Below are 24,877 nucleotides of genomic sequence, written 5' to 3'. Positions count from 1 at the left end.
GGAGGCAAAGGCATGCGTTTCTCCCTAGCTGGGATCTTTTAGAAGTGGGACATTAGTAGCTCATGCTTACAATCCTAGCCACGCAGGAGGCTGAGATCTGAGGATCATCATTCAAACCAAGCCCAGGCAGGAAAGTCTATGAGACTTTGATCTCCAGTTTAGCCACCGGAAAACTGGGAGTGGTGCTATAGCGCAAAGGGGTAGAGCATTAACCTTGAGTAAAAGGGCTCAGGGACAGAACCCAGGCTTCAAAATCAAGCCCTTTGACCTGAGATCAAAATAAAGAGGAGGGGGCTGGGACTGTGGCCTAGTGGTACAGTGCTTGTGTAGCATGTGCAAAGCCCTGGGTTTGATTCCTTGGTACCACATACACAGAAAAAGCCAGAAGTGGAGCTGTGGCTCAAATGGTAGAGTGCTAGCTTTGAGAAAGCTCAAAGACAGTACCCAGGCTCTGAGTTCAAGCCCCAGAACTGACCCCCCCCCGAAAAAAAACAGAGATTAGAATCATATTCTCTGGTGTTCTCCAGTAGCCTCTGAACAGCTGTCTCTTGGGACTCCATCATAACTCTCTTCCCAGCCTGAGTGTGACCAAGTGGAGCAGGAGGACAACTATCGCCCCCAACTATTAGCGAGGACAGAAACCCTGAGTTCTAGCTCAGGGCTCCATTGAGTCAGCTGAATTGGAACAGCCTTGAAATGTCTGAGACACAGATGTGGGATAAGAGGTTACCCAGAGCATCAGAGTGATACCAGGATAGGAAAAGATTGGCCCAAGGTCAGATGCTCAAAGTCAGAGGCACAGCTCACCCCCAGGGGGCAGAGGAGTAGAGAGAAGGGGCTCACCCCTGTCCTGGGGATGCCTGCAATCCTTCCAGCTGCTCCTCACTTCTACCACCTAGCCCGTGGGTCATGGCACAGCCACTTATCTAAAATTTCCACACACCATTTTGTATCCATGTTCATCCCCATCTTATGTCTAACAGCCAGACCTGCCAACCCATCCCAGAGCCCTGCCTCCAGAGATGCCCCCTGGTGTAAGCCACCAGCTCCCCTCCTCTGAATTCCTCTGATCTGTTTACTGTTCGTGCCCTGCCATCCCACCCTCCTGACAGTCTTGCAAAAGAAAGAAAGAAAAAAAACACCTGATTATTTCTTCCTCCCTTTCTTTTCTTTCTTTCTTTCTTTCTTTCTTTCTTTCTTTCTTTCTTTCTTTCTTTCTTTCTTTCTTCTTTCTTTCTTTCTTTCTTTCTTTCTTTTCTTCCTTCCTTCCTTCCTTCCTTCCTTTCTTTGTTCTTTTTTTTCAGTACTTGAACTCAGGGTCTCAAATTTTATGAGTTAGGTAGAATTTGGTGCTCAATTTTGAGAAATTTGAGCAGTCTTCATTTCTGCTCTTTCTGGGGCCTCAGTTTCCCTCTGTAAAAGGACACTTAGTATCAGTAAGAGTGGGAACGCTCCATGGAGCACTGGCGCCCCCTGCTGGAAGATGGCAGACTCGCAGGCCAGACTCTCCTGCCATAGCCAGCCCTGCTGTCTAGCTGAGGCAGAGGTGCCAAAGGCTCCAGCAAGGTGGGGCAAGAGCTGCTTTGGAGCAGCACATGGAATGAGAGTCACACACACACACTGACCTCAGTGGTCCATCCCACACTGAAATATGCACACAGCATCACCTACCATTTACCTTAGGCAACATCATTCCCCTATCACCTCAGAGGGCCAGAAAGCAAAGGGCAGCTGTGAGAAGTGTAGCCAGATGTTGGGTACGTGGGGACTGTGTCCTGGAGGCCTCTGTGGGTAGGCCATGCAAGGGCATGCCTGGTCCTAAGGGAGAAGAGGGGGCTGGAGGCTGTGGGCCCATCTCAGCATCTGGGAAATTCCAGATGTAGGACACACACACACATACATACACACTTGGCCAGGCTGTGGTTTCCTCTCGGGAAGGGGGTGGTGCTTTCTCTCCCTCAGGTTCCCCCATGGGCTTCAGCCTGCAGAGAGGCAGGGCAGAGACAGAGCTTGACTGGCTGCAGGCTGGAGGTTGGGCTTTTGTTCTCTCAGGTGGACTTGCCAGAGGCCTCCCTGGACACATGGAATCCCAGTGCAAAGAGCCCCTTCTCTGTCTCCCAGGGCAGGTCTGAAGGATGAGTTGGACCCAACCAGGGGATGCACTCAGGAGCACTCAGAAGGCTGCCGTTGGGTGGCATCTGTGGGCTGGGTGCCACCATGGCCACTGCAGCAGCTGATGGGACTCTGGAAAGAAATCCTCTGACCACACAAGTGTGCAGAATTTTTTCATTTTGCCTCCTAGTGCCTGAAAACCCCAGCTCCATCCCATTTCACTCCCTTAGAGTAAAACAGCCTCCCCTACCCCCCTCCCACACCCCATGCCTGGGGCTGCATCCTTCCTCCCTGCTGTGCTTCTTGGCTTCCACTCAGCACTCCTGTCAGTCCAGCTGAGCCCTTCAGATGCCAGTCACTTGGCGCTCCTCTCTCACTCTGTCCCTGCCGTAGGTCCCTACACCTCTGCAACATTTGTCACATTTCTTCACTGCATTTATTATTTGCTTGATTTATTATTTGCTTAATATGTGTCTTCAAGTTGACTTGCCTTTTTTGATTTTGTTGCATTTATCTTTAAAGGGAAATTATGAAACCAGTTTGTGCATCAGAGAGAGAAGCCTTAGGGACACAGGTGACAATTAGTTGAGTGCTGAAGAGCAGAAAGAAGCAAGGCAGGATGCCAAGTTTGGGCACCGCAGCCTATGCAAAGGCCCTGAAGTGAGCAAAACCTGTGTTCTCTGATCAGAATGGAGTCCAAGGGACAAGGGGATACAATGTATCCATTTACATAAACCCCATGTGAACTAGTACATACCTGTGTGCGTACAGGGGTGTGTGTGTGTGTTGTGTGTGTGTGTGTGTTGATCTGTGTGATGTTATCACCTTGTAGGTTTAAGTGTGGCACCAATCAGGACCCTTTATTTCCTTCCTTCCGGGTCCCCTACATTGCTTCCTTACTATCACTCCAGCCACTTCTCCCCTCCCCAAATTCCACCGCCATCCTTAACTCCCAGCAAGCAGCGATCTGTCTCTATTACCATAATTTTGTCATTTTGAAATGCTACATAAATAAATCATACAGGATGTAACCTTTGAGGACTGCTTGGTTTTCTTTTTCTGTTCCTGCTCAGCATAATTCTCTGGAGATCCATCCAAATTGTTGCATGGGTCCATTTGTTTTTAAATTTCCATGGCCCAGTTTCTTTACCTACAAACCCACTCCTACAAACCTTAATCCATTCTGGTTTGGGTTTATTACAAGTGAAGCTGTTCTGTCCCAGCATTTATGTGGACATACATTTTTATTTGCCTGTGACAGGAGCCAGCAGTCCAACTGTTGGATGCTATGCCAATTGCATGGCTAATGTTTAAAGAAATTGGCCAAACTGTTTTCCAGAATGGCTGCACTGTGTTACCCACTCAGTAGCAATGCTTGAACCAGCCTTCTCTCCCCCGTTTCCTCTCCAGCCTTTGGTGTGGTGGCTGCTTTTTGTGTAAGGCACCCTGCCAAGTACGGAGTGGTGACTCACAGCTTCCGTTGGTCTTTCTCTACTGTGTCCTGTGTCTCTTCATGTGTTTTTGGCCATCTGTGAGTCCTCTTAGCTGAAATGTCTGTTCAAGTCTTCTGCCCATTTTCTAACTGAATTTTTTTTTGGTCAGTCATGGGGTTTGAACTCAGGGCCTGAGCACTGTCCCTGAGCTTTTTCACTAAAGGCTAATACCCTACCACTTTAAACCACAGCACCAGTTCCAGTTTTGTAATGTGTACCACATACAGAGAAAAAGCTGGAAGTGGGCCTGTGGCTCAAATTGTAGAGCACTAGCCTTGAGCTGAAGAGCTCAGGGATAGCACCCACACCCCGAGTTCAAGCCCCATGACCAACAATTAAAAAATAAAAAGAACTAAAGCAAAAAGGGTTGCAGAGTGACTCAAGTGATAAAGTGTCTGGCTATCAAACATGAAGCTCTCAGTTAGGACCCCCGTACAGAAAATCAGATGAGAGCTGGGAGATAGCTCAGGGGAATGTGGCTTAGTAGTAGAATGCTTGCCTAGCATGCATGAAGCCCTAGGTTCAAGTCCTTGGTACCACACAAACAGTAAAAGCTGGAAGTAGTGCCATGGCTCAAGTTGTAGCGCACTAGCCTTGAGAAAAAGAAGCTCAGAGACAGTGCCCAGGCCCTGAGTTCAAGTCCCAGGACTGGTAAAAAAAAAAAAAAACAAGCAAAACAAGCCTGTTGGTTTAAGCTCTAGTACACAACACATACACACAGAAAACCAGCAGTCTCTGGGAGTCAGTGGTTCGGGTCTGTAATCTTAGCTACTAGTAAGGCTGAGATCTATTATAAATCTATTCCAGCCCCAGAAGAAAAGTCTACAAATCTCCATCACCCAGAATATCTAGAAAATGCCAGGATAGAAGGCTGGAGGGGTGGTTTAAATGGTGGAATACCAGACATGAGCAAGAAAGCAGAACCAGAGGACAAGGCTCTGAGTTCAAACCCCAGTTTGAAAAACAAAACAAAATGAAAGTGCACATATGTCTGCTTTGGGGTTTTCTATTCCTAATCTCTCCCTCTCTCTCCCTTTCTCTTGTTCGCTCTCCCTTCTTGAACATTAACACGGTTGTACACAGGCATTTCGTTGTGTCACCTCCATACACGTATACAATAAACCCCATCAACTGCACCCCTTCCATCTCTCTCCCTAATCTCTCACCCCCATCTCTTCTTTTTTCTTTCTTTCTTTTTCTCTCTTCTTTTCTTCCTCTTTCTTTCTTTTCCTTCCTTCCTTTTTCTCTCTTTCTCTCTCTTTCTTTCTTCCTTGTCCTGGGATTGAAACTCTGGGCCTGGGAGCTGTCCCTGAGCTTCTTTTGCTCAAGAAGAGCACGTTACCACTTGAGCCACAGTGCCACTTTTGGCTTTTATGAATAGTTTACTAGAGATAAGAGTCCCAGAGTTTCCTGCCCCGGCTGGCTTCAAATCACAATCCTCAGATATCAGCTTCCTGAATAGCTAGGATTAAAGGTGTGAGCTACCAGCATCTGGTTCCCTCATTTCTTAAAGCCATTTCAACAGCTTTCCTTGTGCAGTTCCCATTTGTGCACATAAAATACCTCACATGCCTCCTGGAGTTGGAGCCCAGGGCCTCGAACTAGGCAAATGCTGTCCCACTGAGCTATATCCACTCCCTTCCTATGAGCCTTCCCCTCCACCAGCACCAAGCTGTCTCCATTTCTGTAGCTAGACAGTAATCCTTAATATCAGGGAGACTAATCACTCCCACTTCACCTGGGACTTTATCGTTCTGGGGCTTGTGCCTTTCTAAATAAATTTTAGAATAAGCTTGTCTGGCTACAGAAAGAAAAAAAGAAAGAAAAGAAAGAAAGAAAGAAAGAAAGAAAGAAAGAAAGAAAGAAAGGAAGGAAGAAAGGAAGAAAGAGAAGAGAGAGAGAGAAAGAGAGAAAGAAAGAGAGAAAGAAAGAAAGAAAGAAAGAAAGAAAGAAAGAAAGAAAGAAAGAAAGAAAGAAAGAAAGGAGGAAAGAAAGGAAGGAAGAAAGAAAGAGAAGAGAGAGAGAGAGAGAGAGAAAGCAAGCCAGGTGTGGTGGCTCATGCCTGTAATCCTAGCTAATCAGGAGGCTGAGATCTGAGGATCACAATTTAAAGCCAGCCTGGGCACTAAAGAACATTAGACTCTTATCCCTAATTAATTACTAGAAAATAAGAAGTAGGGAGGCAGCTCAGGGGTAGGGTGTTAACCTTGAGCTGAAGAGCTCAGGGACAGTGTCCAGGCCCAGAGTTCAAGCTCCATGACTCAAAAAAGAAAAGAAAGAAAAAAAAAAGAAAGAGGGGAGAAAGGGAAAGGGAAAGGAAGGAAGGAAGGAAGGAAGACAGGCAGGCAGGCAGGCAGGCAGGCAAGCCTTTCTGGGATTTTCACAGGAATGACAGTAAAAATATTGATCAATTTGAAGTCTTTTAATTCTTGAACACAGGGCCTTCATCCACTGAAGTCTTCTTTGATTTTACTCATCAGCATTTTGCTGTTATCAGGGCTTGGGTTCTACACATGTTTTATACATCCGAAACTTGTCTCTCATTTTCTCCAGAGATACTGTAAGTGATATTGTTTTGATTTGGGACTCCCATGTGTTAGTAGTACGTATGAAAGAGCAATATTTGATCTTTTAAAAATGCACTGTAACCTTGCTAGATGGGAGACAAAGCTTAGAAGGAACACGGTCACAGTCCAGCCCAGGTGAAACAGCTTGTAGGACCTCATCTCAAGCAATAAAAAGCTGACTGTGGTAGCACATGCCTGCCATCCAAGCTATGCAGGAAGCATGTACATCAGTGATCCTGGTCTAAACGGGCCCTGATAATAAATGAGAGATCCTATATTTTATCTTTTAAAATAAATGCAAAAATGGCTGGAGGAGGGGCATTCCAGTGGTAAAGTATCATGTATAGCAAGGGCAGGGCCGAATTCAAACCCAGAACAAGCCTCCCCCCCCAAAAAAAAAGGTTTAATATGGGATTTTCTTCCTGCTAAGGATATAGAAAGCCTTGAGAGAATACTGCACTTACCTTAGCCATAAGTAAAAGAATTCGCCTACAAAACCGTGACTGTAATTTGAGCCATCAGAAAACTGTAGTCCAAGACAGCAAAGTGAACTGGAGTTAATGATTCCCTTCAAGAAGAGATGGACTCTACCACAAAACAGGTTCCCCTGGTCCTGGCCCCTACCTGCTCAAGGCCAGTCAAAACAGAACACGAGCACACACACAAACTACACAAAGTGATTTGTTACTGACAGACAGGCACCGGGGACAGTACGATGACCAGGTCTGTACAACCTGTTTTTCTAGAAACTTTTCTGGCCCCATGACAGCAGAAACAGGGCAAAATCCTCACAGGAAAAAGCCTACTATCTCTGCTCTATTTTGTATCTGTGCCCTGTACTTTGGGCCAGACTCCTGCTTAGCTCTGCATGTAGACAAGGTTATTGTGCAGAGAGCCACTATCTGACGACAGGTGACAGCAATTTGTGATCTTTCACCTCCTCCACAACTACTGGCCAGATCACAGCCCCTCACCACTAAGGCACAGCTAAAGAGTGTCTGAAGCATTTGACTCATTCATTTCTAGAATATCCTTTCCAGACCCCTGCCCCCAAAAGGTGCCAGAAAGTCCTTGTCCTGAATGCACTGTCCACCAACCTTCAGAAAAGGCCTATCAGGCAAATCACCACCCCCACTCCAGAAGCTGCAGCAATTACAAGGATAGGAATGTCCCCTCCAGCAATAAGGACTTCTTCTGGCCACCTTGCAAGACCAGAACTGAGTCAGTGAGCAAGCTGTGACCAGAAGGTTCCACTCCGCTCGGTTCCTACCCTGCTCCCGGTCCCTCCACTCTCACCTAAAGCTCCTGGCAGCAACCCAAGACGGGTTCAAGTGCTCACGTTTCCTCTTCCACCAGGGGCATTTTGACGAAAATTCTTTCCTGTCTTTTCCCCATTTAATTCGTTCAACTACACAGCTGGAACTGACATGTTGAAACTCAAGCGCTGGGCCTCTAGCCTGGGATTCCAGGCTCCAATAGAAGCCCAGGGCACAGGATGAACTTGTCCTACAAAGCTCAGGAAAGCGACCGGGACAGGTGAAGTCTTCTCTGCACGCACTGCACTCCCACTGCACCAAGAGACCCAGTCTTCCCAGCAGCATGGAATTTTCCTAACTAGAGGCCCCGCTAGGCTATCATGCCTAAGTGCAGGGTTACATTACCCCTAGGGTATAAAAGCCAGAGGGTGGGGGCAGGGAGGAGAGATTGGGAGTTGCTTTCTGGGTCTCTTGGTGCAGTGGAAGTGCAGATCATGAAGAGAAGACTCCATCTGTCCTGGTCACTTTCCTGAGCCTTGAGCAAAAGGGCTCAGGGACAGAACCCAGGCCTTGAGTTCAAAACCCCACAACCGATCAAAAAAAAAAAAAAAGTTCAGAGACAACTCCTCAACCAGGAGGATAAGTGTACACACACACACACACACACACACACACACACACACACATTTAAACTCCTTCCCAGATAGCTAGTTCTGAGTATCTGGGATTACAGGCAGGTACTATCTTGGACTTCATTTTTCCATACCTTCTTTTCCTTTTCTGTCAAGTAAGTGGAATAGCGCTTTGTACTCACATGATTATAATGAAAACAAGCTAAATCGTTTCATGCAACAGTTATCTGGAAAAGCTTTGATATCATCATTACTATTTATATCAATAGATTAATATCTTTTTAAAGATTAGGCCACTCCCCATGTGACCACTAGGTGTCACCACAAGCTTTGGCTAAAACAGGCAGCTTGCCTCCCAAGTACAAAAGCAGTGGTGGGCAGACTACAAGGCCAAGGGTGCATGCTGGGACAGGAACTTTGCTGTTCTGCCTCCATAAAGACCAGAGTTAGGAAGAGCTCTATAGTCTGAACGTGTCCCCAAAGCTTTTGTATTGAGAACTTAACCTCCATATTCATAGAGTAGTAACAACATTTGGAGGTGTGGCTGGGGGAAGGGGAAGAGACCCTTCATAATGACCTCAGTGGCTTTGTAGGAAGGAGAGGAAAAAAACCAGCTTGCTCTGAATCCCTGTGTGATCTCTTCAACAAGAATACCGTCATTCCCCAGAGGCCAAACAGATGCCAGCTCAAAGCTCTGGGACTCCCTAGACTCCAGGTCTGAGTCAGAGACATTGCTTTCCTTTATAAATGATCCAGTCTCAGGGATTCCATAACAGTCACAGAAATCAGGTAAGGAGGGACACATTCCTGACCTGGGTGCCCACAGAGTCTCCAGCTCCTGAGATTATCCCTTTAATCTACTTATGAAGAGGTTTCTGTGACTATCCTGAGACCTGTGCTATTATAAGATCTCACTGAGTCCCCATAGGGCAGCCGTGTCACATAGAGTCTAATATCTTCTTTACTTTACACCTGGGAAAAAGGCAGGGAAAGTTTGAGGCATTTGTGTGAGGATTCACAGCTAGTAAATGTGTCATTAGAATAAACTGTAGCACTGGGGCTGTGATCTGCGCTACCCCAGAGCTGCTGTTGCTGACGACTTTTCCTTCTCTTCCTTTTTCTTCCTCCTCCTCTTTTTGCTCTTTTTCCTCTCCTCTTTTTTTTTCTTGACATAGGGGCTAAGTAGCCCCCAGGCCTCAAATCCACCATGATCTTCCTCCTCCCTCTGCCTCCTTAGAGCATACCATCATGTCTGGCTTTACACACACACACACACACACACACACACACACACACACACACACACCTCTGTCCAAGGTGCAGGAGGATGTCTGTTTTCTCTGCCTTCTATGACAAGCACAGTGCCTGGCATGTTTTGAATGTTCAGCCCACATTTGCTGACTAGATGCAAAGGATGAGGAGGTGACATTTGATCTGGGCTTATTTGTTTTGTTTTTAGTGGTTCTGAGATTTGAACACAGAGCCCTGTGTTTGATAAGCAGATGCTGTACTGCCTGAGGTAGGCTCTGGGCCTGTCATCTGGGAGGAGGATGTGGGCAGGTGAAGGCAGAGAAGGGGGATACAAGGTCATTTGTGGAGGACATTGGTGCTGGGTGAGAGGCAGAAGTGAGAACCAGGAGGAGGCCAATCAGGTTCCAGGACAGGAAAGTCTGGGCCACAGAGGCCTCAAGTATAACAGACTGGAGGGGTGTGAGAGACGGCAGGAGTCCCGGGTGAAAATGTTGGGTGAATGGAGTAAGATGAGAAGGATTGGCAGGAAGTTAAACTGTGTTAGCAAAACTTTGCCCCTCATGGTCTCTGAACCCGACATGGAACTGAGCTGGAAGGTGGAGGGCAGGCCAGGGGAGAAAGAAGAAAGAGCTGGCGGAGCAGGAGCTGCTCCGTGGGAAGAGAAAGCTCTGCTTTCCTTCTCCAACTTTCTGGAGCCCCCATAGTTGGCCATCAAAGCCCTGGTAGTACTCAGATATGATATGAGAGCTCTAGAAGGTGGTGTCCCCCTCAACCACACCCATCTTTGTCCCAAAGCACGAGGAATGTGTACTGGGAAAGGGCTCCATGTGATATCCCTCCCTTTCTGTTATCCTATTTTTTTCTTGGGGTGTAGCTTACATAACCCTGTCTGTGGGGTCAGTTTGATGAGGTTTTTTGTTTGCTTGTTTATTTGTTGCCATTCCTGGGGCTTGGGCACTATCTCTAAGCTTCTTTCACTCAAGGTGATTGTTCTACCACTTGAACCACAGCACCACTTTCGGCTTTTTTTTTATTAAAGAATTTATTAACATTGATTTTTACATCATATTTCAAATGACATATTTAACAAACAAGAAGGGAATCTATATACAAGAAGGGAATCTCTATATACAATCACTGGCACTTAGATTTTACAACATAATTAAAATTAGGCTGAGGGTTTGTATGTCATAGATACATATTAATCTATGTCATAAAACATTATGTTTATAGAGTCATAGATTTTTATGTCTATGTAGTTGTGTTTATATTTCCAATACCATGTCCATAGCATTGGATATGCAACTATTGAGTCTTCGCTCTTGTACTGTTTGGATCTAATAGCCACATATTAAGGATACCATGTGCCTTTTGTTCCTTTGGTTTTGTCTTGTCTTACTCAACATGATTCGCTCTAGACTCATCCACTTCCCTGCGAATGCCATTATTTTATCTTGTCTGTTGGCTATGTAGAATTCCATTGTGTATATATATATATGTCATATTTTCTGTATCCATTCATCTGCAGTAGGGCATCTGGATTGTTTCCATTGCCTGGCTATTGTGAATAGTACAGAGATGAACATAGCTGAGCAGGTGTCCTTGTAATATCCTGGGTTATGATGTTCAGGATAGATGCCCAGAAGTGGTATGGCGGGATCATAGGGAAGGTCTATTTTCAGTTCTTTAAGAAACCTCCACACTGCTTTCCAGAGTGGCTGAACTAGTTTACAATCCCACCAGCAGTGCAGTAAGGTTCCTCTTTTGGCTTTTTTGAGTAGTTTATTGGAGATAAGAGTCTTATGGAGTTTTCTGCCCAGGCTGGCTTCAAATTAAGATCCTCAGATCTCAGCCTTCTGAGTAGCTAGGATTACAGACATGAGGCCCCTACACCTAGCTTGGAAAGCTTTTACAATGCAATCACTCATCATATTAAGATATCACCTTGCCTGGGGTTCCAGCCAACAGTGTCTCATGTCTTCTCCTGCCCTACTTCCTGCTTGGCCCAGGCCACTACTTTGATTGCTGTCATTGTAATTTAGTCTTGCCTGTTCTTGAGCCACAAATAAACAGAACTATCCGCCTATCCGCCATGTACTGGTTTGGCTCTGGTTTATGTCATATACTGTATGTCATAGTAACCCAGAGGAGTTGCATGTCTTGGCTCTGTGTGTGTGTGTGTGTGTGTGTGTGTGTGTGTGTGTGTGTGTGTGTGTGTGTGTTAGCACTGGTGCTTGAGCTCAGGACCTTGCGCTCTTGCTCAACTTTTTTTTTGGCTTGTGGATGGAACTCTACCAACTTGGTCCATGTGCTACTTCCAGCTTTTTTGCTAGCCTATTGTAGATAAGAGTCTTGAGGCTCTGCCTACCCAGGCTGGTTAGAAATCTTAACCTTCATATTTCAGTTTCCTGAGGAGCAAAGATTTCAAGAATGAGCTACAAGAGCTTGGTATATAAAATATATGTAAAATGTAGCCGGGTGCTGTGACTCACGCCTATAATCCTAGCTACTCAGGAGGCTGAGATCTGAGGATCACAGTTCAAAGCCAGCCTGGGCACTAAAGGCCATGAGATTCTTATCTCCAATTAATCACCAGAAAACCAGAAGTGGTGCTGTGGCTCAAGAGATAGAGTGCTAGCCTTAAGTTGAAGAGCTCAGGGACAACACCTAGGCCCAGAATTCAAGTCCCACAACCACCAAAAAAAAAAAAAAAAAAAAAGGTAAAATGGAACATAGTTGACTCTCAAAATACAGAGAAGGCTGATTCCAAGACCCACTGAGGACATCATAATTCAAAATGCTCTTATATATAATGGTGTAGTATTCATATAACCTACAGGCATCCTTCTATATTTTTTAAATCATCTCTAGACAGCTTATAATGTAATACCTAATACAACGTATTATATTTTTACCCTAGGGAACAATGACAAGAAAAAGTTCTGCACATGTTCAGTACAGATGCAGGTATTTTCCCCCACTACTTTTGAGATGGAATGAAATAAATCATTCAAGTTTGGTTAATTCAACTGTGGTTTCCATTGGATGAAACTACCACAATTTCTTGAATTACTCTTTGTTTCTAGGCCAGCTGGGCTAGGAATTAATCTGCTGTGAGCATTCTTGCACAAGTCTTTATGTGGACATAGACACTCATTTCTCTTGGGTCAGTGTCTAAGAGTGGAAATTCATAACACAGGTGTAGGTTGAGATTTAGTCAACACAGAGTTCTCCTAAGAGGTTGTACCAATGTCCTCAGCCATATGCAACTTCAGCTGTTCTGGTTTCTTGTCTGTACTCAGCTTTCACAAGACTCCTATTTCCGTCCAGGGTTAGACACTGGGTGTGTCTGGCACTGACCCCAACAATAGAATGGTAAAGGGCTACATCCAGACCTGTTGGGAGTCTTAACTAGAAGACTAGTGGACATTCCTTGACTTGCATGTAACCCCATGAACTGGGGTGGCCATGTTAGGTCCCACACAAGGATAACAGAGATAGAAGGGACATAGGTCATTGAAAACATTAAACATTGCCAAACCACTCCCTTCACCTGCCACCAAGTCTCAGGCTACTTGTATTTTAAGCCAGTTAATTTAGTTATGAGTTTTTTCTACCTTTTTTTTTCTTTTTTTAAGGAGAGAGACACAAACCCTTCTCATTCTCAAACCCCAGTGTCCTTCACACCCTGCCCCATTCTTCTCTTCCTAGCAATTTCCTTCTAGGAGCCCGTGACTACCAGATCCTGCTGCATTGAACCTCATTTCCTGGTTCCTCCTCTACCCACTCTACTACCTCCATTGCCTCTGGCACCCGGATGTACCTATCATTAATGTGCTAGGGGCACCTGAGCCTTCCTTCAGAGCTGGATTCATAGAAGACTGACCATTCATCTCCCCACCCACCCAGGGCTGTACTGGTTTTGGAGCTTGAACTCAGGGCCTCATGCACTCACTCAGCCTTTTCTGCTTGAGGCTGATGCTCCACCACCCGAGCCACACTTGCTGGTTGATAAGAGTCTTTCAGACTTTGCTGCCAGTGCTGGCTTTGAATCCTCAGATCTCAACCTCCACTGGTGCAAACTTCTCATCTTCCTTCTGTTTTCTTCAGGCTTTCCCGCTCTTTCACTCCTTCCTTGGTACCCCCTCCATCTCCACCTCCCCTAGTCACTATCCTGTCACGGTCACCATTCCTTGGAGACTCCTAGCTGGTCTCTGACAACCACGCTCCATGTCCTTCCAAGCTGGGAAACCAGGGTGGCCTTGCAGAGACACAAAGTCCATGGCATTCCCTGAGAAAAGTGGTTTCGGGTCCTTTCAGGATCGACACAAATCGGCAGGTTGCTAGCCTGCCCTAGTCCATGCTTCGCCTCTCACCCTCCTTCTGCTCCTTCCTCCCACCTCCACACCTGGGGCAAGGTGTCTGATCTGCCCATTCACTCTTGGCTGACACTACTCCTTGTCTGCTGAAAGGTGAGGTGGTTCCATCCTCACCTTTCACCCCTCACTCACTGGTACCCCAATAACTTCTCACAGCCCTCGACTTCCCCACACAACGCTCCCTACAATCCATACTTAAGTGTTCATTTTCTTTCTTTTTCTTTTCTTTTCTTTTTTGGTGCCAGTCCTGGGCCTGGCAGCTCAGGTCCTGAGCACCGTCCTTGGACTTTCTCAAGGCTAGAGCTCTACCACTTGAGCCTCAGCACCACTTCTGGCTTTTTTCTATGCATGTGGTACCGAGGATTTGAACCCAGGTCTTCATGCATGATAGGCAGGCACTTTAACCACTAGGCCAAACTCCCGGTCCCATGTGTTCATTTTCTTAAAACGATTAGTATATAATGATCACTGAGTGACAAGTCTTCCCTCCTCCTCTCCCCTTCCCCTGACACTTCACCCATTCGACTGGGCCTCGTTTCCAGTTCAGCACCTCCTGGCCTCGAAGCACTATGCCAGTGCATGGAGGTGCTGACGGCATGGGTTTAATTGGCTAATAAAAGGAACCGTTGGGTTTGCCCAGCTCCCACAGATAGGAGGAGTTCCAGGAAAGGGGAGGAGGAGGACCCAAGGTCTAAGCCTGGCTCTTCCCCCGGTGATAGGCGAACTTTGAGCCCCGGAAGACCAGCCCCGGGATCACCTGCGAGGGGCTGGGCTCTGGGGCCGGGCTCGCCGGGTGAAGCTCACAGTCTGCTGCATAGGCAGGAGGGGGCCACGGACTCTGGGCTCGGGGTTGCCCAGATGGTGCCCAAGTAAAAATGCTTCGCGTGTGAAGAACCTGGACTTCTGAAATTCCATGAAACGACAGAGACCGTCCTCCGAGCGTTGCGAGTGGCGGGGGCGGAAGGAAAAGCCTCCTTTGTGATGATACCTTTGGGTATCTCATCAGGCGTTCGCTGTAGACAGCCCGACCTCGGGCCGGGGTCCTCCGCAGGCCCGACGAGAAGACGAAGGGGGCGTCTCCCCGGCTCCGGCGGCGGCGGCGGCGGCGGCGAGCTGAGGTGGAGGCCGGCTACGACCGTGAGCGGCGGCAGTGGCGGCGGCGCCATGGCGGGCCTCCCAGGTACCCCGGCGTCAGCCTACTCGGGGCAGGACGAGAGGCCCTCCGTGCGGCCGCGCCGCCATGTTGTCCCTTCGGGGTCACCTTAGGCGCCGCTGGGTTCCTCACGGGTTTCCTCCCCTGCACTCGGGCCGCGGGTGGGGCGCCCCTGGCCGGGGTCTGGGGTTGGTTGCCTTGCTTGGCCGCGGCCTGGGCCTCGGGGAGCGGGCGGGGGGTCCCTTCCTGGTCTTGGGACTCCTCTCCCTTTGACCTCCGCGGCCAGCGTCCTCCCCGGATGGGGCTGGCGGGGCGGGGGCCGGGGGTCGAGGGCGGGCGGGGGGCCGCAGCTGGAGGCCGGGCCCTGGCACCGCCGCCTGGGCGGGACGTGAGGGAGCAGGGGTGAGAAGGGCCCCCCGCCCGCCACCTCTCGGCGCCGCTCTGGGGGCTGGGCTGTTAGACGGCGCTTGGCTCCGGGTGGCGGGCGGGGGGCTGCTCAGTGCAGTCCCGACACCCCTGCCCGCGCCTGTGTGTGCGGGAGCGGCCACGCCGGCCACGCTCAGCCCGCCAAGGGGAGGAGGGCGGTGGCGGTGGGGGAATAGCGGCGCTTCGCCTTCCGTACCTTTCCTTTCCTTCTTTTTTCTTTTGTTTTCGTCCAGGCCTCTCAGGTCCCTTTTCGGCGAGGCGTATTGGGAAACTTGAGGGACTGCCGCCCTAAAACAAAAGAAACGGGCGTTTCTGTTGTAGGTGCCCCTGTCTTTTTAGGGAACTGAGGTGATGGTGTGGGCATGGTGTCCCTGCCCTGCCTGACACGATCTTACCCATCCTGTCAGCAACTCCAAAGCCGGGACAAAAAGAAAAAAAAAAAAAAAACTTTCAGCTTCTGTGCGCATGCCAACTGCTTCTTTGTTGCTTTAAATCAGAGATGAGTTAATATTAAGGAAATGTGTTAAAAAAGAAAAGGGGGGGGCGGTTCTAGAAGCCTGGTCAATTCCCAGTGGTCAGCTCCATTCTGTGTCTGAAATTGGTTTTCTTAAAGGGTTGCTGCCAAGCTCAGTTTAACTTTTTATCTGTCATATGTTGTTTTAAAAAGAGATGTAGGTTAGACCACCTCCCCTCCCCATCTTTGAACTCATGCATTCCATTTCAAGCCTGTTACAGTGTGATATACCCCAGAGCCATTCCTCTCTGACTCCCTGCCTAGAAGCTGCTCAGGAATCTGAATCTTGAAAAGTGGGGTGTGAGGGGGATGTATAAACCTTGCAGGAGGGGCTGGACCCCACAGGCGATCATTTCCAAGGACAACAGTGATAATGTGTTTTGGGGTTATATGGAAGAAGTCAGAGGTCACCCCAGAAAAGGGACTTGTTAGACTAATATGACTTATATGTACAGACATTTAATCCCAGAGAGGGATAGAATTAACTGCAGCTTCAGAATCTCCCTTCTGGATGTTTGTTGACTCCTGAGGGAATCCAGTTTGAAAATAGGTATCTAGTAAATGGCTCACAGTACACCTGCTTCCTCTTCCAGCCTGGGTTCACTAAGCTGTGGCTGGCCCTGCAGTCAAAGCTCAAGAAACTTCTTACCCCACCCCTCAAACAAACATCCTTTCCTCCAATCACAGTTCAGACACTACACAGCCAGAGATAACAATATCTCTTGATAATCTGAGAACACTGAAAGAGATAAGCAGTGTCCCCTGAAAGTTGTGACTTAACCCCACTATCCAATTTAACTTCAATTGGTTAGGCTAAGAAACTAACAACCATCTCAGGCATTAGTACCAATCCCCTTGAAACTTCATCTGTTATGTTCTTGACCTTGTATGTATGGTGGTGGCAGTGGTTTAGGGAGAGGTCTGGGTACAGGCTTTACAATAAAATATCCCATTGCTCTTCATGAATAACTTTTTTTTTTTGCCAGTCCTGGGGCTTGAACTCAGGGCCTAAACACTGTCCTTGGGCTTTCTCAAGGCTAGCGCTCTGCTACTTGAGCCACAGCTCCATTTCCAGCTTTTTCTATGTATGTGGTACTGAGGAATCGAACCCAGGTCTCCTTGCATGCTCTACAAGCACTTTACCACTAGGCCAAACTCCTGGCCTGAATAAGATGTTTTAATGGAGTAGCTTATGGAAAGCATTTTATAAACAAGATGTGTTTGAACCAGGCTTGTAGCATTACCTGGAGAGGATAAGGAAATGCATTCCTCGGTCTTCTCCAGTGGCCTTAGTGTGTTGATCATGCCGTAGGGTTTGGAGATGGGAGCTGAAAGAAGGGAATGAGTCTCACATTCAAGCCAGCCATTGGGTTCAGGCCACAAGAGCAGTCCTTTCATGGAAATTTGTCATCTTACCATGCTATACTTAGCACTCTGCTGAGGATAGATGGAGAAAAAACTCTGCCAAGATCATCTGGAAAGCCCTGGGTTACCAGCATCCCCCTGCCTTTTGTGGTGAGCAGTGGTGGAAGGATGACAGGGTATGCTGTGTCCCAGGAAGCTGGGCCATTCACTACTGCATTGAACTGCCTCCCAGTGCATCTGGGATGGTGGAGAATGGTACCTACCTCTGCAAAGCTCCTTCACCGAGAACCCATGTTGAAGGATGATGGATAGTGATTTAGTGTAGAAAAACCTCAGAAACTGCTCATTTTGAAGCTTGTCAAAACATAGGCTTTAGGAGGGAGAAAGTGTAAGCATTGCAGGCTGATGAGTCACCCTGGGGCAAGAGGCGACTTGCTTTGGCTTGAGGCTATGGTAGGCCTATAGCCACCCCAGGAAGAAGAGAAGAGGCTCAGATTGCACATTCCACTAAAATCCTAAAGAGTCTTGACTGCCATTTTGATAGACTGTTCCTGGTATCTGAAGGTTCATTGGAATTTTGATGCAGGAAAAACAAAGGGGAGGGGACAGCTTAGTGAGTCTGCTAGGTGATGGAGCTGACCTGATTCATGGCAAAGCCAAGACCAAACCAAGATTTGCGTCCTTTGCCTCCATGTACCTCTACTGCTGAATGAAGGTGTTGTCTTTACAGGTGACCATGATTGGGCTGAGAAATTTAAGGGGCTTGCTTAGGGTTGGGGATCATGGTCATGCTCAGAAGGGTCAGGTGCTTTGTGCTCCTGAATGATGAAACAACTGTGACTAAGGGATTTGAAGAAGTGGCAGGAAAAGGGATTTATGGCCTTTTAACTCCCTACTTTGGTGTTGACCCAGGAACAGATGTGTAGTGACAGGGACAGAAAAAGCCAGAGATGAGACTGAACAGGTGGTAGGATCACTTGGTGAGAGTTAGCTGACTCCATGTAAAAAGAGCTCTGACTCACTGAGGAGTGAAGGGAGCAGTGCAGTGGGCCACCGTCCCCACCCTGGCAGAATCTGGTGAGACCCTAGTGATGGGGCGCTCCCTCAGAAGGAGAAACCAGAGAGGCTGGGGCCAGATGGAGCGTTGTTTGGCTAAGCAAGATGGCTTGGGAATGGTCCTGAGGCTTAAGAGTATTATGCTGGCCAAAAAGAGGCACCACACCATACCTGTCCCATACACACTATCCAACCTGGTGTTTACTCCTTGAGCAGTCTTTGAGTGAGACCTGCTTGTGTTCTGAGACCACTTCTGTGGGTCCTCAGTGCCCTACTTTGAGGGCCACTCACTCCTTCCCTTTCTTTCCTCTCCTTCCATCTTTCCCAAAGTAGTAATCTGCCATGGCCTCTTATTCCACCACCACAAGTGAAGGCCCCCACCATCTGGGGAAGGGGAGGAGTCCCTCATTCAGGGACTAGTGAAAGCAAGTCAATCTGTAAGACACAAGCTTTTGGTGTTCCTCCACTACCCAGCACGGGCCTGGGGCACTGCAAATGGGGGAGGTACCATTTTATTCTTTTTGCAGAGGTGGTCCCTATCCTTCAGGAGCTTACAATCTAGCCGGGGAGGCATAACTAATGCACGCTAAACGATCAGTACAATTAGCATTTACTACAACATTTACCACAACTGTTTGACACCAGAGAGGCAAGTTCAGTAAGGGGCAGGGAGTTCAGAGAGATGGGATGCATTTGCAGGTTGAATAGGTCCAAATCAAGTGACACATTTGAGAGATAGGAGTGGGCTTGGGGAGGCAGCAGGGAGGGGAGAGGGGGAATGAGGGGCAGAGGCAGCAAGGCTGGGATACAGGTGCCAAAGGCAAGGGACAGTGAGAGGGCCCCACTCAATTTCTTAACCCCCTCCCTCCTCACTCATGGGTTCCCCACCCCCCACCCCTCAGTCCCACCACACAGGCACAGAGGTGTTGCTTTTTCTACTGCACTGACATTCAGGGCTTTTCGGCTGGTGATGACAGAATGTCCATTCTGTTGGAGTGTTGGATTTCCATGGTAGGGCCTGCTGGTATGGCCTTGGCTTGTTGTCTGGAATGGCGCTGTTCCTGCTTCCTCCGGATTGGAATGTGGTGCCTATGCCCAGATGGGGGTCTGCTTCTCATCCCCCCCACTTCCTCCTCCGCCCCGCCCACAAATGGGACGGGTGCAAAGGGACTGAGGAGGGATCTGGTTTTGTTGTCATTGTTGCTTCTGGTGGGTTGGGGGTTACTAGCCCCTCACTAACCTTGGCTAGTGCTCCTCTGGCAAGGGAGCAGGGGACCCCCCCATTCCCGTGCGGCACAGGCTCCCGTGCTGGGCAAGATGCTCAGGAGCACCTGATGACTCGGCCGCCCAGGGCTGGGAGGTGGGCCCTCAGTTGGGGGCTCGCTGCCGGCGCTCCCCCAGCCCCTGCCGCCCGGTCCGGGACACCGTGTAGGCCAGCTTCTGCAGGGAATATCTGAACACCTGTGGCAAGAAACCTGACCTTAGTGGAGTGTACCAGTAGTCAGTCTGAGGTGCTACGGTGCCCACCCCTGCCCACTCCCTGCCCTGCCCGCCTCTCCAGCCTGAGCCAGAGAGGTGGGCCCCCGTGCAGACTGTCCAGGGCAGCTGGAGCTTTGCCAGCTGTGCTGAGCTCTGCGTGGCGGCAAGCTGATTGGAGCCAGGCTTAGGTATACCTCACTTCTCGCAACGGGCTGTCTCTGGAGGATTTCGAAAAGCGAATCCTACCCAGTAAATGCAGCATTCCAGGAACACCTTGAAGGAAATAGGCGATTCCTTTGGCAAAGGACTTCTTTAGCAGGGAATTCTTCCTGCCAAAGGGAACTTTGAAGGCAAATGATTTTGTGGGCGGAGCATCTTATTCTAATCTAATCTTATGCAAAGCACTTTTGCCACATTTTTTTCATAGTCATATGTGGTTTTTTTGAAGCACATTTCTCCCCTTCCATTTTTTATTTTTCTGTGAAGGACTTTCCCCCCCTCTGTTTTGCTCAGTGCTTTTGTCCAATTCATTTGTCTCTATTAGCTCCTTTGCCTGTTTTTTTCTGCAATGCGACTTTTATCTAATACTTTTTTATTGAGTTTTTTTGTCTGATTTCTTTTTCCTGCAATGCATGTTTTTCTCTACTTGTCCCCTTTAATTACTTTCTCTCGAATATGTAGGTTTCCTTAGTAAAGTTTTTTTTAATTGAGAAGGACCTTTTTTACATGTTTTCAATACTAGCCCCTCAAGTGCTATTTGTTAAGTGTGTATATATTGTGTTAAAGGGAATTTCTCTGCAGTGCGCAATTTTTAAGGCAGAAATTTTTTGTTGGGCGAGCTTTCCCGGCTTGCCACACACAAGTGCCCCGCCTCCCTCCTGAGGTCGAGTCCGTGTGTAGCGGGTTTTTCTTTACCACTTAGGTCGCTAAAAGCCCCAGCGATCGTCCACAGCGGGCAACCGCCGCGCGCCCCAAGTCTTTGTTCGCGGCTGGGCGCGGGCGCAGTGGGGAGGGTCTACACGAGGAGGTGGCCGCGGGGAACGGGAGGAAGTACGGGGATGCTCGGCGGCACAGCACCACTAGGACAGGCAGGGATCCCAGGGATCGCGGACCGGGTCCGGGAGGCGGCGATCGCGACGCGGGTTTGGGATGCGCGCTTCGGAGCCGGAGCCGTCACCCACCCAGAGCCCGGGCACACTTACCTGCAGCAGCACACGAAAGATATACCAGCCAATGATGAGCAGTTCAGCCGAAGCTGCCGCCACTGCCGCCATGGTTCCAAGAGTGGTGGGTGGGTCGAGCTAGGACCGCGGCGGCCCCGCCTTTAAGTACCCGCCCGCCACCTGAGTGCGCGTGCGCAATGGGGGGCTCGCGTTCCGGAGGCGGGGTGGCCTTGGGTGCCCCTCGTTCATCAGGAGAGAGAAAAACAAAAAAACAACCACAAAAATCCACCATCTGCTCTTTCCTCGCCGCCCCTACCCCAAGTCCCATCCGAGCCCCGCTTTTGAATTTCGGTGTGGAATGGAGGGGCTTCAGGAGTCTGGGTAGAATACGGGTGCAAACTCTTAGAGCGGAATTCCCCCTCTTCAAGCCCTGATCCGAACATTCGAAGCCAATGTGCGCTGTCGTGGCACAAACGTAAATCCGAAGTTAGGGAACATGCCTTGGTGCCGTGGGGTCATCTACCGGGCGCCGTGGCTCTGGCCTTCGCTAACACATTCCGTATAATTCCGTTTAATGCAGCTCTGTCTACTTTGTGCGGGGGTGACTGTCTATGTGTAACCTTTCCCGAATTCCTGGTGGATCGCCCGGTGCAGTCTGTCTGCAGATCCAGAGCTCTGTGCTCTGAGCGCAGGAACAGCAGTGCATCCTCCGAGGGGGCCTGGGCGCTTGCACTGGAGGGAAGGATTGGGGCCGTTGGGTGTGTAAAGGGAACGAGCGGTGTGAGGAAATGGCCAGAGAGTGTTCGAGGTTAGTTTAACGTGAGCCACATTGTTGTAAGGTGAGAATACAAATAAGCCATATTTTGAGGGTTTGAATCTTTCAGTCTTTATTAAAAGGACAGTGACTGCATGGTGGGCTCCTGTCTCAAAGACCAGCAGCCAGAAAATACCTTTAACACAGTTAGGAAACTCTCCGGAGAGGAAAGAACAAAAACAATACCAACAAGCCCATTCAGCTCCAACAGAGTGCTAATTGGGACTCCATGGTGACCAGAGAACAGCCAGGAGACACAGGACACAGGACAGGAATATGGAGACATTTGGCATAGCACAATGGCACCTGAGCTGGTCCAGGACTTAGTAGGGTCAGGGCAGGTAGCAGAGTCACAGGTAGCTATCTGTCCCAGACACTGGACTGACCTTTCTAGTGATTTATCAGCCAAATGCCTCCCCTGTCTCCAGGAATTCAGGCAAACCTATTACCTGTGTGTGTGTGTGTGTGTGTGTGTGTGTGTGTGTTTCACCCCCCCACACACACACACAAGATGCCAAACCCTCATTCTCCATTTGCAAAATTTTCCTGAGGTTATTTCATCTGCATCTGCATTTCTCTGAAGCAGAGTCCTCATCTACATTCAGTGAATAGCCTCTCACTTTTAGGCTTTTCAGCCCTAAGTGGAGAAATCCCTTTACCCAGCTGGAGGCACCAGGATGGCTGCAAGAAGTTACTTAGGCTTAGCCTCCTTCAACCATACCTCAGAGTGGCCTATTTAGAAGTCCTCACAGAGCATCCATCCCTTTTCAGAGAGCACATCCTGCAGGCTGCAGGCAGGAAGACTTAAAGCCCCACTGTGAGCAGGGACTGAAAGCACTGCTCCTGCCGCAGACTGCTTGGCACAGAGACCAACTGGTGTTTGCCCCTATATGGGTAGAAAATTACTTTTTAATTTTAAAGGCTCATAGAGATCAGGTTCTGTACAATGTTGGTTTGAAATAGCGGCGATTTTTTTTAACTGCATTAACTTTCAAAAAAGTTAACCAGTTTAGGCCCTTTGAAAATGGCAGGCCTTACCCAGGCCACCATCTGGGGATCTACAATCTATCCTCTATCTCTAGCTGGCCATGCAGGAGTTGTGTCCTCTTGTTAGGGCCCCTTTACGGAGCCCAGCACCTTCTGCCGTGAGAGACTAGATACAGAACCCTTTCTGACCACAAGGGGGCATAACAGAGAGCAGGTGGTTTTCCTGTGGCAACCACAGGACGGCATTGTGAGGTCTGGGCCCTTTAAGGACGGACTGCAGCCCCTGGAGGCGATACTAGATCTCTGCTGGGCAGGGCCCCCTGGCAAAGCCAGTCCACTGTGTGACCCTGCCAAAGAGCCTCTCAGGAAGCTCCCAGTAGAAGCCTGGGGGGAAGTACCTGAGAGGTTTTTTCAAACTGGTGACTGCAGAGTAGACCTTCCGGGTGGGTAGGGAGGAAATGGGCATTCACATTTGCTGTGTTTAACCATGATCCATTTTTCCAAATAAGTATACATTCTGTTCCTATTCTTTTTTTTTTGTCTGTATGTTTGTCTGTCTGTCTGTTCTTTGTTGTGTTGACTTTTCTCTTCAGGATCCCTGCTGCCTTGGTGATCCCAGGCTGACAGCCAGAGAGCACAGCGGCTCAGCTCCTGGAGAGAGGGTTGAAGAAAGTGGAGGGCAGCCACCTGCGCCCACTGGCTCCCATTAGGTCGGTTCCTGCAGCGGTACCTGGCAGCTTTGGCGAAGGCCCTGCCTGGCAGAGATCATGTATTGCCTCCAGTGGCTGCTGCCCGTCCTCCTCATCCCCAAGCCCCTCAACCCCGCCCTGTGGTTCAACCACTCTATGTTTATGGGTTTCTACCTGCTCAGCTTCCTCCTGGAGCGGAAGCCTTGCACAATTTGTGCCTTGGTTTTCCTGGCAGCCCTGTTCCTCATCTGCTATAGCTGCTGGGGAAACTGTTTCCTGTACCACTGCCCTGATTCCCCGCTTCCAGAATTGGCACATGACCCCGGCGTCGTGGGCACCTAACAGCCACCCTGTTATCTTTCCAAGGAAGCAGAAGACGGGAGGGGAGGCACTGACATAGGTCATAAAGCATTGGAGTTTCAAATCCCGCAGCCCGCGGGTGCCACATTCCTGACGGCGCCTCTTTGGCCTGTGATGTTTTATCCTTATAATGTGAATAACGGCACTGACCAGGTGCTTTTATTGTAGAGTCCTACAGTTGTGGGTGGTCTTGTGGTTGTGTGTGTTCTGTCCCTACCTGGGTCTTGGCTGGTGGGATGGCCACCCCTCCCCTCACCTCATTGCTGCGAGGAGTCTGTCTGCACCTATCCTGGTCAATCACCCTGGTGTTATATGGGAAGATAAAACCCCAGTCTTACTGTCACCTCTGTGACCCCTCCTTGTCAGGGTCTCCTTCCTTCTCAGAATGTTGCTGACTTCTCAGTCCCTTTCCTGGTTTCCCTTATTTCCTCTCCCCCTTTCCTTTTTGGGGGGAGCACCTGTCTAAGACAGGGCTTGTTTTTGCACTTATCTCGAATTTGAAGAGATTGCTGACGCCCAAGAGCCTCGCTTTTTTGTCCTCCTTCCCCTGTTCAGCAGGCTAGACTGAAACGTGTCTTGACTGTTGGTGGTCCCCAAACTTCCAGTATTTTCTTGGCTTCATTTTAGGAAGAAGCATCAGATAGATATTGCTCTTCCACCCATGTGACTGGGCTCATGCATTCCAGTCTGGTCTTGCTCCCTTTACCCTTCCTCCTGCCTTTCTCAGCCTTCCCCAGGGGGCCACCCTGTGTCTCCTGTGCATGCTCTGCAGGGTGGATGTATGGTGTGTTCACATAGACTCAGCAGTCCCTGGCAGAATGAATTGGAAAGTATTTATGTGTTTCATAGTAGCCATGATCCCTTTGGTAGGTGTTTGGATATTTTTTCTGTGCGCTGTGTGTGCATTTGTGTGTGTGGGTATGCGTGTGTATGTGTAAAAGTACATGTGTATATTCCTTTTGAAGAAGCTTTACCGAACGTGTTCTGATTTTGAGGTTTACTAGTAGCTAGCTATAGTAGGTGCTGCTGCAGTTTTTATTTAGCATGGGAATTGCAGAGACCAGCACGGTGAACTCCATGTGGTTCGTTCTGACAAGACACAGGGGAGCAGTGGCCATCGTCTTCCATCTTCCTGCCAGGAGCTTCCTCGTTCCTGTGCACGCGGACTGTACCTTGTGGAG

General features: G+C 48.9%; 2 protein-coding genes across 3 annotated transcripts; one reads left to right on the top strand and one right to left on the bottom strand.

The window, feature by feature from the left end:
• Positions 1 to 14,496: 14,496 nt before the first annotated feature.
• On the top strand, positions 14,497 to 24,279 carry Blcap (BLCAP apoptosis inducing factor). Of its 2 annotated transcripts, none has more exons than XM_090352331.1 (2): positions 14,497 to 14,870; positions 23,241 to 24,279. In XM_090352331.1, the coding sequence occupies exon 2, from the start codon at positions 23,415 to 23,417 to the stop codon at positions 23,676 to 23,678; it is 264 nt and encodes an 87-aa protein (XP_090208457.1). In that variant the 5' UTR covers positions 14,497 to 14,870; positions 23,241 to 23,414; the 3' UTR covers positions 23,679 to 24,279. The 2 variants fall into 2 exon arrangements, with proteins under 2 accessions (XP_090208457.1, XP_090208458.1); XM_090352332.1 differs by lacking the exon at positions 14,497 to 14,870 and adding an exon at positions 22,837 to 23,090.
• Nnat (neuronatin) lies at positions 19,483 to 20,989 on the bottom strand. Its single transcript, XM_090352849.1, is given in 4 exon segments — positions 19,483 to 19,665; positions 19,878 to 19,902; positions 19,904 to 19,956; positions 20,886 to 20,989. Coding segments are annotated over 4 exon segments (243 nt in total). The 5' UTR covers positions 20,958 to 20,989; the 3' UTR covers positions 19,483 to 19,572.
• Positions 24,280 to 24,877: the final 598 nt, after the last annotated feature.

This window comes from Megascapheus bottae, chromosome 18, assembly GCF_031878675.1.
Source record: "Megascapheus bottae isolate mThoBot1 chromosome 18, mThoBot2.hap1, whole genome shotgun sequence".
NCBI lineage: Eukaryota > Metazoa > Chordata > Mammalia > Rodentia > Geomyidae > Megascapheus > Megascapheus bottae.
Note: the sequence above shows the minus strand (reverse complement) of the source record. Positions and strands in the feature narration are given on the sequence as shown.

Coding starts and splice junctions, on each gene's coding strand:
- Blcap (XM_090352331.1), top strand. CDS start 23,415: ATGTATTGCCTCCAGTGGCTGCTGCCCGTCCTCCTCATCCCCAAGCCC.